Source organism: Pocillopora damicornis, chromosome 3 (genome assembly GCF_964200805.1).
Source record: "Pocillopora damicornis chromosome 3, jaPocDami1.2, whole genome shotgun sequence".
Lineage (NCBI taxonomy): Eukaryota > Metazoa > Cnidaria > Anthozoa > Scleractinia > Pocilloporidae > Pocillopora > Pocillopora damicornis.
This window is the reverse complement of record NC_142672.1, coordinates 3,070,425-3,083,345: the sequence shown is the minus strand read 5'-3', so window position 1 is coordinate 3,083,345 and position 12,921 is coordinate 3,070,425. Positions and strand designations below refer to the sequence as shown.

Genomic DNA, 12,921 nt, shown 5'->3' with positions numbered 1-12,921 from the left:
CAAGAAGAAGGAAGAACCTGCTAACGAGGTTGTTATTCATTTATATTATTTCTGTACTTCTTTCACTCGTTTTTTCATTTTTTTCTAAAATGGCATTTTTATAGCTTCATGTAATCGACACTTTAACTGTCGCAGAAGGAGATCAATTCCACCTATCCTATAAATGCGCTTTTTCCTGTAGTGTCAGCTTTGCGATTCAACTGGTCGGTGATCGCGTGACAGGAAAAGCTCTAAATACTGCGGAGGGATTGGGTCGGGACATCGTGACTACCACATTATTACAAACAGTCTCGACGCGTGCTCTAGAGTCTTCCAATAGATATTGATGTTGGGAATAAATTTCATTTCTTCATGAAAGTCTAAGCATTTGACATTATTTTGGAGGAGCTTTAAAACCAAAGACACTGATCATTTACTTACGTCGTTCTTCTTCCCCAAAGTCACGCAATCCACGGAATCACTCGAAAGAAGGTTAGCATGTCTCCTCACAAAAAGTAGTTCTGTTAAATGTATACAAATAATGGTAAATAAATCTTATATGCTTCATTATCTATTGCAGCAAAACCTGCACAGAAAAAATTCAACTTAGAGGAATGAAGCTATTGTTTCACGCGCGAACAAATTTGCAAATAGATAACTTATTTATGCGTAGCAGCTGCCAACTCGTGCGAGATATATTTCGGGAAATTAAGTCCATAGACCATAGACTTTTATAACACGAAATGCGAACATGAAAAGGTGTTTTCGTTGGATGATATCGTAGCATTTTATTTAAAACAACAGTGTGAGGCCAATGTATGGTAAAACTATTTAAATGAATATTTTGGGGTGATATTAAAATTTCATGTAATTCCCATTTAATCTGCATATAAGTAAAAGGTCAAAGTTCTTTGTGAGTTTTCGTGACAGATTATCTAGACAGCGATCGATTATCTGCTGAAAGGAAAGAAAAAGAGTGCGCTGGCTAGCTCAGAATTAATTTCTAGGCCACAAACCAGTTATTCTACATTTTGTTCGGTTAAATCTCTCAGCTTAATGGTAGGCACGGTCTTGCTTACTCGTAATATCAGTTAAGATTTAATCCTTTTATTGTTTCCAGAATCTTTCATTGTTTCTCGCCAAATGTTCTTAACTTTCTTGCGAAATGAAAATTAAACTCTCTTTACTTCTTGCGTGTTAAAACTTGCGAAAGATTTGCATACGATGAGTACGATGCGAGTCAGCTTGACAAGGAAGTGTTTCCTAAACCTCGTGTTTTGTGTTCGTACTAGTGGTTACAGATCCTTCCGGGTTTTTCATCCATCAAACTTGGCTCCTAACTTACAGACAGAACCGACCTTTGTGAGAGGTATGTAGCTGCTAAAGAAACATGTATCTGACATATTCTCGCCAAAGGCGAAGCCAGATGCTATTCCAAGTTTTAACAACTCCAAGGCAAGGAAAGTGATTTAAAAAGAGTTAATTGCGCGCTACGGCGTTTTCAGGCAATTGTAAGCCAGATCGTTCAAAGGTTCAGAAATTGGAAATTTTGTTTAAATTGGCGAAATTTTAAATGATGTCTTAGTAAATGAGATGTCATGGGTCAAAAGATTTACTTAAGAGATGATACTCAGTGGAATTATGTATGTTGTTCGTGTTTCCTTCTATTTTTGCTTTGGATAATAACGAAAATTTGGAACTGAGTAAAGTGGGTCGACGCTTAAAATCGAACGGTGCTCATATTTAGCCAATGTTCAACTTTAGAGGTAGGCCTCGCTTTCATTGAATTTGAAATAGGTTTGCGGCGAAAATGGACCGGATATGAAAGGAAAGCTCACAGAAACAGAAAAATTCCCAAACCGACACCAGCTGTCAGTAAGTAAAAGTAACAGTAATATAAAATCAAGACTTTCATTGTGCTGCACAGATAGCGCAGAATATTTTAATAAAATTCTGCGTGAATTGTCTCATTTTGACACAGAAGTTCCGGCCAGTATTTGTTTATTAACTTAAAGAGACGTCACAGCAGTTAAAGCGATTCGTTTGAGCTGCTGCTCAGGTTTGAATGCAGTAGAGCAGAGAAAACCGATGGGATCAGTTTTTCTGTAATCGTCTATCATGTGAGTACGCTTTTGCTAGTGCTTCAGAACGACCAGAGAAGTGTAGTGAGAGACGAGCCTGCGAGAAAAACCAGCGGGTCGATAGGGCATTGTTAGTAGGCAGCTTCGAACGGCGATTCATCTTTAGCGGGTTTGACACCCTTGGAATCGACCCGTCAATCAAAAGTTGCTAAAAAATTTTTTTCCATCGTAAAAGGAAAACGTATCTCGAAAGGAATTGCATAAAAAGAAATGATACGAATCGGAGAATGGCCAAGGATTGAAGAGTGACAAGTGCTCTTTCAAGTAATTATTTCTTTGAAATTTCTTGTTTGTTTAATGGAATCAACTTCATGATGTTTTTCTTGTGCCAATGATTCTCACTCTGTTAAATGAATCTGTTTTCGAAAAAAAACCATTCCTATCCAGCTGCATTTGAATTTGGCTTTTTTTAAGATTGTGCATTAATTTTTTTCGCACCTGCTATCACGCAAGATTCTGCCTTTAATAACATCCTAACACCATCATTTTGAACGATCGTAATGTACAAAAGCATCATGAGTTTCCTCGAATGCTTAATCACAATATTTGTTAAAAAGGGTGCAGGGAAGCTTTAAGCACACAATTAGGTCCATGATGCAATGGTTTCAAGTATTACATATTGAAAGGCGGTAAAAAACGCAGGCTACTTTGACTAAGCAAGTCGCAGAATAATTGCTTATGCCAAAAGCGCAAAACAGAGTTAATATTTGTTTTTTACTCTAACAGTTTTCCGTCTCGAAATCGCTTGAAACACGATTTAAATTGAACGTTAATGTTTCCCCCACTGTTTCAAGTTTCTAATCCTTTAGAGTAAATGGGCGAAATCTGCATATGAGACAAAAGGACGAGACGATCAATGAAGGCGATCCCTGTTTTGTCGGATGGCTTGAAGGACGAGAACTGTTGTTGTACGGCTGCTCCTGCCGCCGGGATACCAGGCGTTCATAGGTTACCCTCGACATTTTGTCAAGTGTTTCCTTGATATTTTTCTGATACCCACCGATTCTTCTTAGTAGAAAAGGACGATGTGTCTTGCCCAAGAACACAACACTGTCGTTACCATGACGGTTTTCGGAAGTAATACTTGAAGAAGGTTTGACAGATGTTAAAGGTGCACTCTGATGCCAATAAAACCAAAAATAATGTACGTGGAATAATATAAAATAGAGACGTTGGCCATCGGGCAACGATTTAAATCAATCATTGAGAAAGAGTAAGAAAACTCATACCAAACTGGCCAGCTCTTGGCGTTTTAGCCTCTCAAGTTACTCAATATTTCACAACTGTTGTAAAATCGCCCACAACCGAAAATTCCAGGTTTGTAAACGTTTAAGTGCGTGGGCAATTGTTTTCAATATAAACAAAATTTAGCTTCAATTAAGGAACTCAAAATTTAAATCGATGAGGAGCACAAAGAGGCAAATTACGTTGATGGAAAGACTTGAATTACTTGCAGTAATCTCCCTATATGAGCTTGACTATACCGCCACACAAGTAAAATATGACATTTCGAATAGAATTTGAATGAAATATATTTGCCTTAGGTATCTTTATTTTAAAGGAGAGATATTTTTGTTATTCAATTTGATACGGTTTGATTTTTACATACATTTAACAGGTTTGTTTACAGTTATCTCGTATCTTAAAAGGATATTTTCTTATCCGAACAAAACGGTCGAAAGTACAGACAGTGAAAGGTCAAAATCTTTCTCTGATTTTGTTAATGAAACCTTCGCTGCATCGCCGATTAAAATTGCTGGTATATCACAAACGATCGGCGATATCTCAGAGTTTTTCCTGAAAACTCGATTTATATGATATTCCTCTAGCTTGATTTAGAAATTTAATTTACAGCTTGTCGGATGTCTTTGATAAAATTTGGTATAATTTATCATCAAAAGAATCTTAGGGATTCATTTGCATCCATCCTCTTCTTTTCGATGGAATAAAGAGCACTTAACTGAACATAAGGTTTCTTGCTATTGGCTGTATCTGAGGAAACGATCTCTACACTTGTTTTCAGCGACGTGAAAAATCATTGAAATGTCTTTCCGGCTCAAGGAGAAGGTTGTACCTGTTTGTAATTTTCATAGTTTGACTCCTCAGTGGAGAAAGCCTTTTCTGAAATTTTTCAAATGTTTTTGCTTGAAGGTGTAGTTGTAAACACATGCCGGACACATAACAAACCAGGTTACATCATATATCAGGGTGGAGCGGTAACTCAGGATCTGTAAACTACGAATTTACATACAGATTAGCGAACAGCTTTTCACCTGCTTTTTGATATCCACCGACGACAATACACACAAAGCATCACAAAGAAGAAATTTAGAAAGTATATTTTGATTCCACCTTTCAGTGTTTCCTCTGGCAGCTTAAGTGCACTATAAATTACAATGTCTCATTTTGTCTTCTGTTTTCAGAACCACCAGTTGTTGAAATCACCTCAGAGAGTTCTTCAGGTCCGCGAAGGTCGCGACGAGTTTTACAGCTCTGTTAAAAACCACAAGACAACAGATGTCAATGATGGATCACTACCAACAATATGCTGTTACCACAGCATTCGTTAGCCCTTTGTATATCCTCACCATGATTGCGGGATCCCTCGGCAATGGCTTGATAATCTATTCTTATGTGACCGACAACTCCATTCGAAAAACGTTTTACTTCCTCATCACCAACTTGGCGATCGCCGATCTGTTGATTTCCCTCCTTTTTACCCCGATGTTGTTCATCTATCGGGTGTACGCCAAGGCTGAGCTTATAGCATACACACCGGTTTGCGAAATCAGCCTGTTTCTCTCCATGTTCAGCATTTCCTTGATGTATTTTGTTTTCCCATTGTTGGCTTACCATCGAAAAGACGTCATGTTGCGACCACAAAATCCCAGGCTCTCTCTGGTGCAAGCACGCCTGATGGTGTCCATATTCTGGATCCTGTGCATCTCGTCCGCTGTTTTTATGGTCCTCATGGCCCGAAATGAGTTCACGAATGGCGACCCGACACCAAAACTTTACCGCTGCTTGCTGATTAACCAGCGTCTGGATACCTATGCGCAGGTGTTCCTCGGGTACTCGGCGACCCTGTACGGCCTGTCTATTGCCTTTACAGCCATGATCTACCTGCAGATATTTTTAACCCTGCGAACCCACCTTGAAGGAGTGAATGGATCGGCGGACGAGCGACATACAACCAAGTTGTGCTTCTGGATAGCAATCGTGTACACTGCTTTCTGGACTCCGTTCCTCCTCGTTCAACTTGCCGGAATCTTTGGTACCTACACAGAGCTTTATTTCAACCTTCACGGCTGTTCATCTGCTATTGGGGTTATTGGGTCAGCGGTGAATCCATTGCTGTATGCTGTCATGAATCCATATTATAAGACCAGGATGCGCGACTTGTTCAAGCGACTGACTTGCCGCGGTTAGTAGAACCATCATTCGAGGACTCGGCACCTGTGTTAACGTTAGGTAATGAGAGATTTTCAGTTGAACACTATAGGACAAACGCCAAAGCAATCGCATATGCAAATGTCGAGAAAAATAAGCCATCTGTAAGCAATGAAAAATAAGGGTGAAAAAACGACCTGTAAAAATGTGGCATAGCCGCAGATGGCTTTCATTTCCCTTCTGATTTGTCGTTGCGAGGTTAGCGCGAGATTTTTAAACCAATCAAAGAGCGAGGATGAACAACGCCAATGTAATCCCGAATTACTTTTAGCTCTCAATTGCAAATTGCTCTATACAGGAGATGATTATGAATCAAAATACAGCAACTTTAGACTACTGTAAACATGAAAATTGAAAATCGCTTCATTAAGTTTAAACTCTCTTTCTCTCTCTCTGAGGAGGCGAGCGTGGCCTAGTGGTTAGGACGCTGCACTTGTAAGCCGGAGGTCCCGGGTTCAAGTCCTCCTCCCTGCCACTGGATGGATTTGTCTTCGGCGGCCCCGAATTCAACTCCTGCACGCTTTGTAAATAGCCAACTGGTCTGCCTCCAACCAGTTGGGGTTTTTAACGAGTTTCTGTTCATTTACGATATTTGTTTCCTTATTTACAGTGTCCCCAATTAGCACAGCAGTGCTAAAATACACTGACACTTAAATAAAGTTATTTATTTATTTTTTTTTTTGTAAAAAATAAAAAGACAAGTTTTATAAAGAAGTAACCCTACAACTCTCAGAAGTGATTAACAAGTAACTTCTCCCTACAATGCCAATACAATATCCAGCAAACAGGTAATGGGAATACTCAGACTTGTCAGGTAGAAGTTAGAATCTTGATTTTAACTGCAAATTCTCATTACTAATTTACAAGCAAATGTGTAGCAACCAGACTGGAGAAAAAAATGAATCAATCTTGAGAGTTAAAGGTTTTAATATATTTTTTTCTATACTTGCTTGTTTCAATCTAAAATGTTTTGAACTCCAGTTAGTATTTGCTAAAAGCTGTGTCTTTTTTGTTGTTTTTTTTTTCTCCAAAACCCTCTGATACTGATATGTTGATTAATTCCCTGAGTTATTTACAAATAGGGTGGCCTTTCGTCGCCGGTTATAACTGCATGGTACAAAAAAATTTAACAACAATAACTAAAGAAGTAAACAAGCTCAGTAACTTAAAGTTAATGTGCTAATTGTATCATTTGCAGAAACGGCCCCGACCATGACAGAAGAAATCTAGAAACTAAAAATTTTTGTTCAGCAAGTAAGGAATGAGTTATAAGTATACATTTACTATCTTTGCCGAGACAGCTTGGTATACAGTAGAAAAATACAGTTTAAGCTTTTAAGTCATTTTTAGAGGACATGGTTGATGCTTCAGATGCTAAGTCATTGTCATAAGTAAAACATGTAAATTGATGTGATTTGATGTGGTAGTTTTGTCGAAGGTACGTAGTATTGGAGTAAATAAGGTGTTTGTTGATGACCAAATAAACAATGTTAACAGAGAGACTCAGAGGCTAAATAAACAATCTTGGGAGGCCGAGGTGGTCGTAACCCCCCAACCCCTCTTCTCTTCTTTCTTCAGAAGTTATATTCTCTTTGTCTTTCACATTGTAGAACAATATTTACACTAACCTGTGTAAGGCAATCAGTCCATAGAAATAAGTGAAAAAGGGAGAGAAGCGGGGGAGGGTAAGAGGAAGGACTTTCCCACCCCCAGCCCTATGGTCCGTTGTAGTCACTTTCCAGATTCCTGCCAATTTTCTCTCGCCCGCTTTTTCTGCTCATCTCCTCTGACTGAGAGCCAGTTATGAGCGATATTCCGATCCCCTTTACCCGCGTTGGTCTAGTCTCCTGACCCATTCCTCGGTAAACATTTCACAGCGATTGGAGTGAAAATTCAGCGGATTTCTGCAGATGCGGAAGCTAAGGCAGTAAAATGAGTGATCTTTCTCTACCAACTGGAGAAGGTCCAAAGACAGCCGTGACAAGGATTCGCTCTTTGTGATGTTGACAGAGGGCAAGGCCGCGCGCGATCTCTCGCACTATTCGCGCCCGCACGCAAGAAACAAACAGCGGCTTAACACTCTGAGCAGCCGCTTACAATAGTATTAGGTTGGCTTTCAAAATGGCGGCTGTTAGTGTTCGCTCCTTGCTGAGGTTGGGCGCTATTGCAGGTCCAAGGGTACTTCTGAAAAGTATGTATTCTCGTCAACCTATTTTAATAGTGATATTCTGATCTATTTTAGCCCTCAGTGGTGTTTTTTCTCGTGTCGTCTCGTTTGTGTTACAAAAATATTTCGCTGACTTGTTTTTGTCACCCGGGACATAAGCCCGAATGAAACAGTGTTAGTATTTATATAATCATCTGTCATTTTTGCGTGATTCCAAGCCGTTAATTTGGTGGATGAATTCTAGAAAGGGATTTTACACGTTTATGAATGTAAACAGATTGGTTTGAATTCGATACAGATTTATTCACACAATTTTAATTTGTCTCTTATTATGCAATTTTCCTAGATCAATACAAATGCTGCAAGCCCTCTGTCGCTGCTGCTATTTTCACACAGCAGTCACAGAAACTCTCCAGTGAAGTGGCATTGAAAGGTAGGAAAATGTACATTTATTGTGTTTAGGCCTTGGTCAGATGCCATATCCAGAGATTCCAACCCCATGTAATGGAAAATAGGGAGTAATTATTAGTGCCAAAGGCGCGAGCTTCTAGGGGGGTCAGGGGGCATGCCCCCGGGAAATTTTGCAAATTTAGGTGCTCTCAAGTGCCATTTCCTGAATTTTGACATCATTCTGGCCTGAGTTATAACGTACCATAATGCTCTTCGCAAAGAAAGTAAGTATAAAATGAGTGTTTCACAGTGACAGATCGCCAAAAATTCTAAAGATTAGCAATTTTCCCCTAGTTTTCAGAATTTTATGATAAATCGGGAGAATTTGGTAAAAATCGGGAGAGTGGGAGGCAAGACATCAAATCGGGAGACTCCCGATCAAATCGGGAGGGTTGGAATCTCTGCATATCTCACTTGGTTTGGATGAACTCTAACGTTATCAACCCTCATTAATTAAACTGGCTGATTTGATTCATCACCAATTTTAATAAAGAGTTTAACTCCACCATAAGTTTAATGCAACCTCTGTGGATTATAGTTTCACAACTGAGTATATGAAATTATAGCCAATTTAAGTACAGTTAGTGCAAATGCTTCACTTATTAGCAACAACTATTTGGGTTTTGCATTTGCAAAAGGGCTGCAGTAGTTGGTTACAATGAGATTGGTCCCTGCTCTATAATTCTTGTCAGCAAAAGTGTTTTTAACTGGCTGAATTGTAGAAATCATGCTCTACTGGTGATCAACTTTTGATATTTAGAACATGTTGAATGATTGACAATAATTGTTAAGCAAGTGGGGAGATATTAACCTAACTGCTTCATGCTTCTGCAATACTGAGGCACAAAGTAGTTAGGTCAATATCTACCACTTTCTCTGACACTGAGATGAATAATTGCTTTGGTGTATATCTCATAAAAACCCAACAAATTTGTTCATTTTAGTCAATATACCTAAAAATGGTCAGAAAAATTAAATTATTGATTCATGATGTCGTCTCTTCAGCAGCTCAGAGGTGAATAGTTCTTGCTAATCACTTCCAAACCAGCCAATCAGTGCTGGCAAAGAGCACTATCAACCTGCGTGGTATATATTGATGAAGATTATAAAATATCTTCTTTGCATCCAGGGTGTCTATTAATGCATTAAAAAGTAAGGATCACAAAAACAAGGAGATTAGTAGTTCAAAGGGAATTATGCTGATAATAGTGTTAACAGTAATGTGCTGCATAATTTGGCATAGCAGCAAGCACAAAATTGCAGTCTTAGACTGCCAATATCTGTTTAGATTTCTTATTACACTAAATACTTCATTCCCAAATATGTCTGTAATTTTTGACAATTTTTAAATTGTCAACAAAGTGTTGTTAGAACAACACTTTTTTGCACGTTTAGAGAGGGTTCCTTTCAGTAAAGTATATTGGCTAAGAAAAGAACAATTTTCAAGGAAGTTGTACTCACTGGATGTTTTCATTTGGAGCTCAGGGACCTGTTTCTTGAAAGTCCTGGGCCCAAAGCTATATTTTCAAATCAAAATTTAAAGTATAGAGAAGCAGGTCTGGGACCCTAACCAGTCCATTTTGTTTCTTTAGCTAATAGTTTTATTGTACAATTTTCAAAACTTTTGAAAACCTATTATCAATGGAAATTGAACAGCTTTATGGGTCCGTTAACTTACCAGAAACTTCGAGAAACAGGCCTCAGCACATTAAATTAAAGCTTTTGATGACTTAAGTTGTTTAATTGCTGTCATCTTGTTCACCGAACAGAAGATGCAACAGTAGCTCAGCTGTTAGAGTTTGGACAATATGTGGCCAGCATTCTGCCTAAGTACATCCAGCAAGTTCAAATGACACAAACCAAAGAACTAGAATTACTCATTGCTCCTGAAGGAATCATCCCTGTTCTGACATTCCTCAAAGACCACACCAATGCACAATACAAGTCTCTTGCCGACCAAACAGTTGTGGATAAATTAGGAAAGCCTTTTAGATTTGAGGTACAATACAAAGTTAACCTTAGAGTTAAGACTTTATGAGCTAGAAGCTTCTTTTTCCATTTTACACAGGTTTACTGAAGTTTAAGTAAGTTACATGTGTATTTAAATTTCATTGTATCTGAGTAAAAAAAATTCAAAGGTACTGTTCCAATTAGTTTCTTTCTTGTCCAGTTTCACACATCTTTTGTAAATCAAGATGTCTAACAAGTAAGCAGCATACATCTTAAACTTAAAGGTGAATGATAACTTCACATGTGAAAACTATAGGAAGTTCCTAGAGGTTTCAGTGTGTTGTGGTGAATGTGGAATTTTTCTGATTTCTCCAATTAGGTCTTATATTTCCACACCCATTAATTTGCACTTGGTCTTTTTTTCATTTCCATGCATGATTTTTACGCCATTACTTTTGCACTTAATGTAAATTACCCCAACCTTTACATATCAAGTTTCATGCCCTTTTTTGCAGTGTTTCTTTTTTTTTTTTGCCTTCATGTGAACCTTTTTCCTAGGAGTATTCCATGTCTTTTATATTCCCTCAGCATTTGGAATTTACTTCTTCTTCACATGCATATTAAAGAGTAGTGAAATTAATTGATTGAAGTGGGCCCTTGTGACTTCAAAGTGTATCTTAAAAACAAGCTTAGTTATAGTGATGGATTTCTCATTATAAGAAATCTTTTAAGTTTAATCTCCTTTTTGATCTTGCACAGATTGTGTACAATTTGCTGTCCCTGAGATACAACTCAAGGATCCGTGTCAAAACTTACACTGATGAACTAACGGCAATTGACTCTGCTAACCCTGTGTTTAAGGTGGCAAACTGGTATGAAAGAGAGGTAAGTATAATTACATGAAAGTACTGCATCAGCATTGAGCTGATCATTGAGCTAATCCTATAATTTAATAAGGTGTACATGGTCTAATACCAAAGCCAAAAGCAGCCATTCTGCATTAATACATTGGATCTGCAAAAAGATATTCTTTTATGACAATTTTAAGTGCAAAGTATTGATGTATCTTGTGAATTGAAACCAAAAGAAAAGTTATAGGTAGATCTGTTATGTTTTGGTCACAGCACAATTTGATTTTTTCAAGAGTCTTCCTTTTCTTTCTGAGAATAAAATTTAACACTTTTCTTTATCAGAAGGGTTCCAAACTTGAAATTGCCTTATGTCTTTATGCATAACATTCTTGATGACTTTGAAAAACTTTAGGGCTAAATGTGTGTCACAAATGAACATTTAAATTCAGGTTTGGTAGTAGTTTTTGTCTTATGTGAATCCCAAATGTTTGAGATATTCTAGAAAGGCATCTGTTCATTTGTATCAGCATTGGTAACAGGCTCATCATGAAATTCAGACTTTTACAAACTCTTTTTTATGGCAGATTTGGGACATGTATGGTGTATTCTTTGCTGATCATCCAGACTTACGAAGAATCTTAACAGACTATGGATTTGAAGGACATCCATTTAGAAAGGACTTTCCCTTAACTGGCTATGTGGAGGTAGTGATAGGCTTTATTTATGTACCACATAGGTTTATAATAGTGAGTAATTTTTGACAAGTGTGTGAAAATGTTGAATCAAGGAAATTTAAATCTCAGACTTTTCCAGTTCACAAAACTGGATGCTCCTACAGCAAAGCTAAGATTAATATCATTTGTGACCTACATGCCTTGTACAAGGTTCTAGGTTATTATATCAGAACTGCTATCAAGTTCTTCTTGAGGTTGTGGGTAGACACAGCATACAGCATACAGCATACAGCATACAGCATACAGCATACAGCATACAGCATACAGCATACAGCATGTGATTGATTGGCTGGATGGGTGGGGGGGGGGGGTAAATAGGTCCTAGTTTAAAACCTTGCTGAGTCCTTGTGTTGTGTTTGTGGACAAAACACTACTCTCTCTCTCTCACAGTACCTCTCTCCACCCTGGAGTATAAATGGGAACTGGCTAACTGTCAGAAAAGCCTGATAAAATGCTGGGGGTAACCTTGTGATAGACAAGCATCCCATCCAGGGGGAGAAGAGGTACTGCTAGTCACTTCATGCTAAGGAAACTGGGATAAGCTCTAGCTGGGTGAGCCATGAGGCTCCAGTAGAGACTTTACCTATCCACCCATGTAGGGTTTACATGATATATTTTCTATTTATATTTCAGGTGAGGTATGATGATGAACTTAAGCGTGTTGTTTGTGAACCAGTGGAAATGGCTCAAGAATTCCGCAGGTTTGACTTCCAGACACCTTGGGAAAATTTCCCTGCACACAGGGAAGAGATTGAAGCTGCACAACAAAGTCAACTTCCACAGGGAGACAAGCCAGAGAGAAGTTAAAGATGAAGGGTCTCTATACTACTGATATGTAATTCCAGGCTTTGAAAAAAAGTGCAATTTGCTCTAATTGGTTTGTATGTGAACATGTTATCCTCCCTCTGAGGTTTCTCTGAGTATGTTTTGTCTGTTATAGTTAAAAGAAGACAAGATAACAATTTATTGTAAATAAATCAGTGAGAACCAAAATATGAGTGTGTGGCCATTACTAATAGCATTTAATAATTACTTTTAGTTTTTATTTTGTCGTCAGGTGTAAAGCTAAGTGCAGTGCAAATTTAAAGGTTAACCTTTCACACCCTAACATCAGTATGCATATTCTCCATAGTCAACCCTACATTTTGCAAGGTATTGACAAGGAGAATTTGTATAACAATCAAGAGGTTCTTCAGTCA

At 38.1% G+C, this 12,921-nt stretch overlaps 2 protein-coding genes across 16 annotated transcripts; both read left to right on the top strand.

The window, feature by feature from the left end:
• The first annotated feature begins 255 nt into the window (after positions 1 to 255).
• On the top strand, positions 256 to 7,072 carry LOC113671275 (opsin-3). 15 transcript variants are annotated; one of them, XM_089200937.1, is made up of 5 exons: positions 275 to 471; positions 1,272 to 1,348; positions 1,777 to 1,854; positions 4,544 to 5,591; positions 6,769 to 7,072. In XM_089200937.1, exon 4 carries the CDS (start codon positions 4,638 to 4,640, stop codon positions 5,547 to 5,549), a length of 912 nt encoding a protein of 303 aa, XP_089057063.1. In that variant the 5' UTR covers positions 275 to 471; positions 1,272 to 1,348; positions 1,777 to 1,854; positions 4,544 to 4,637; the 3' UTR covers positions 5,550 to 5,591; positions 6,769 to 7,072. The 15 variants fall into 15 exon arrangements, with proteins under 15 accessions (XP_089057056.1, XP_089057063.1, XP_089057058.1 ...); XM_089200927.1 differs by having other exon boundaries at positions 339 to 471; positions 4,544 to 5,544; XM_089200935.1 differs by lacking the exon at positions 275 to 471 and adding an exon at positions 895 to 1,038 and having other exon boundaries at positions 4,544 to 5,544.
• A 589-nt stretch (positions 7,073 to 7,661) lies between these two features.
• On the top strand, positions 7,662 to 12,715 carry LOC113671276 (NADH dehydrogenase [ubiquinone] iron-sulfur protein 3, mitochondrial). The gene is made up of 6 exons (XM_027187486.2): positions 7,662 to 7,761; positions 8,084 to 8,170; positions 9,957 to 10,186; positions 10,897 to 11,022; positions 11,573 to 11,692; positions 12,356 to 12,715. Exons 1-6 carry the CDS (start codon positions 7,692 to 7,694, stop codon positions 12,527 to 12,529), a joined length of 807 nt encoding a protein of 268 aa, XP_027043287.2. The 5' UTR covers positions 7,662 to 7,691; the 3' UTR covers positions 12,530 to 12,715.
• Positions 12,716 to 12,921: the final 206 nt, after the last annotated feature.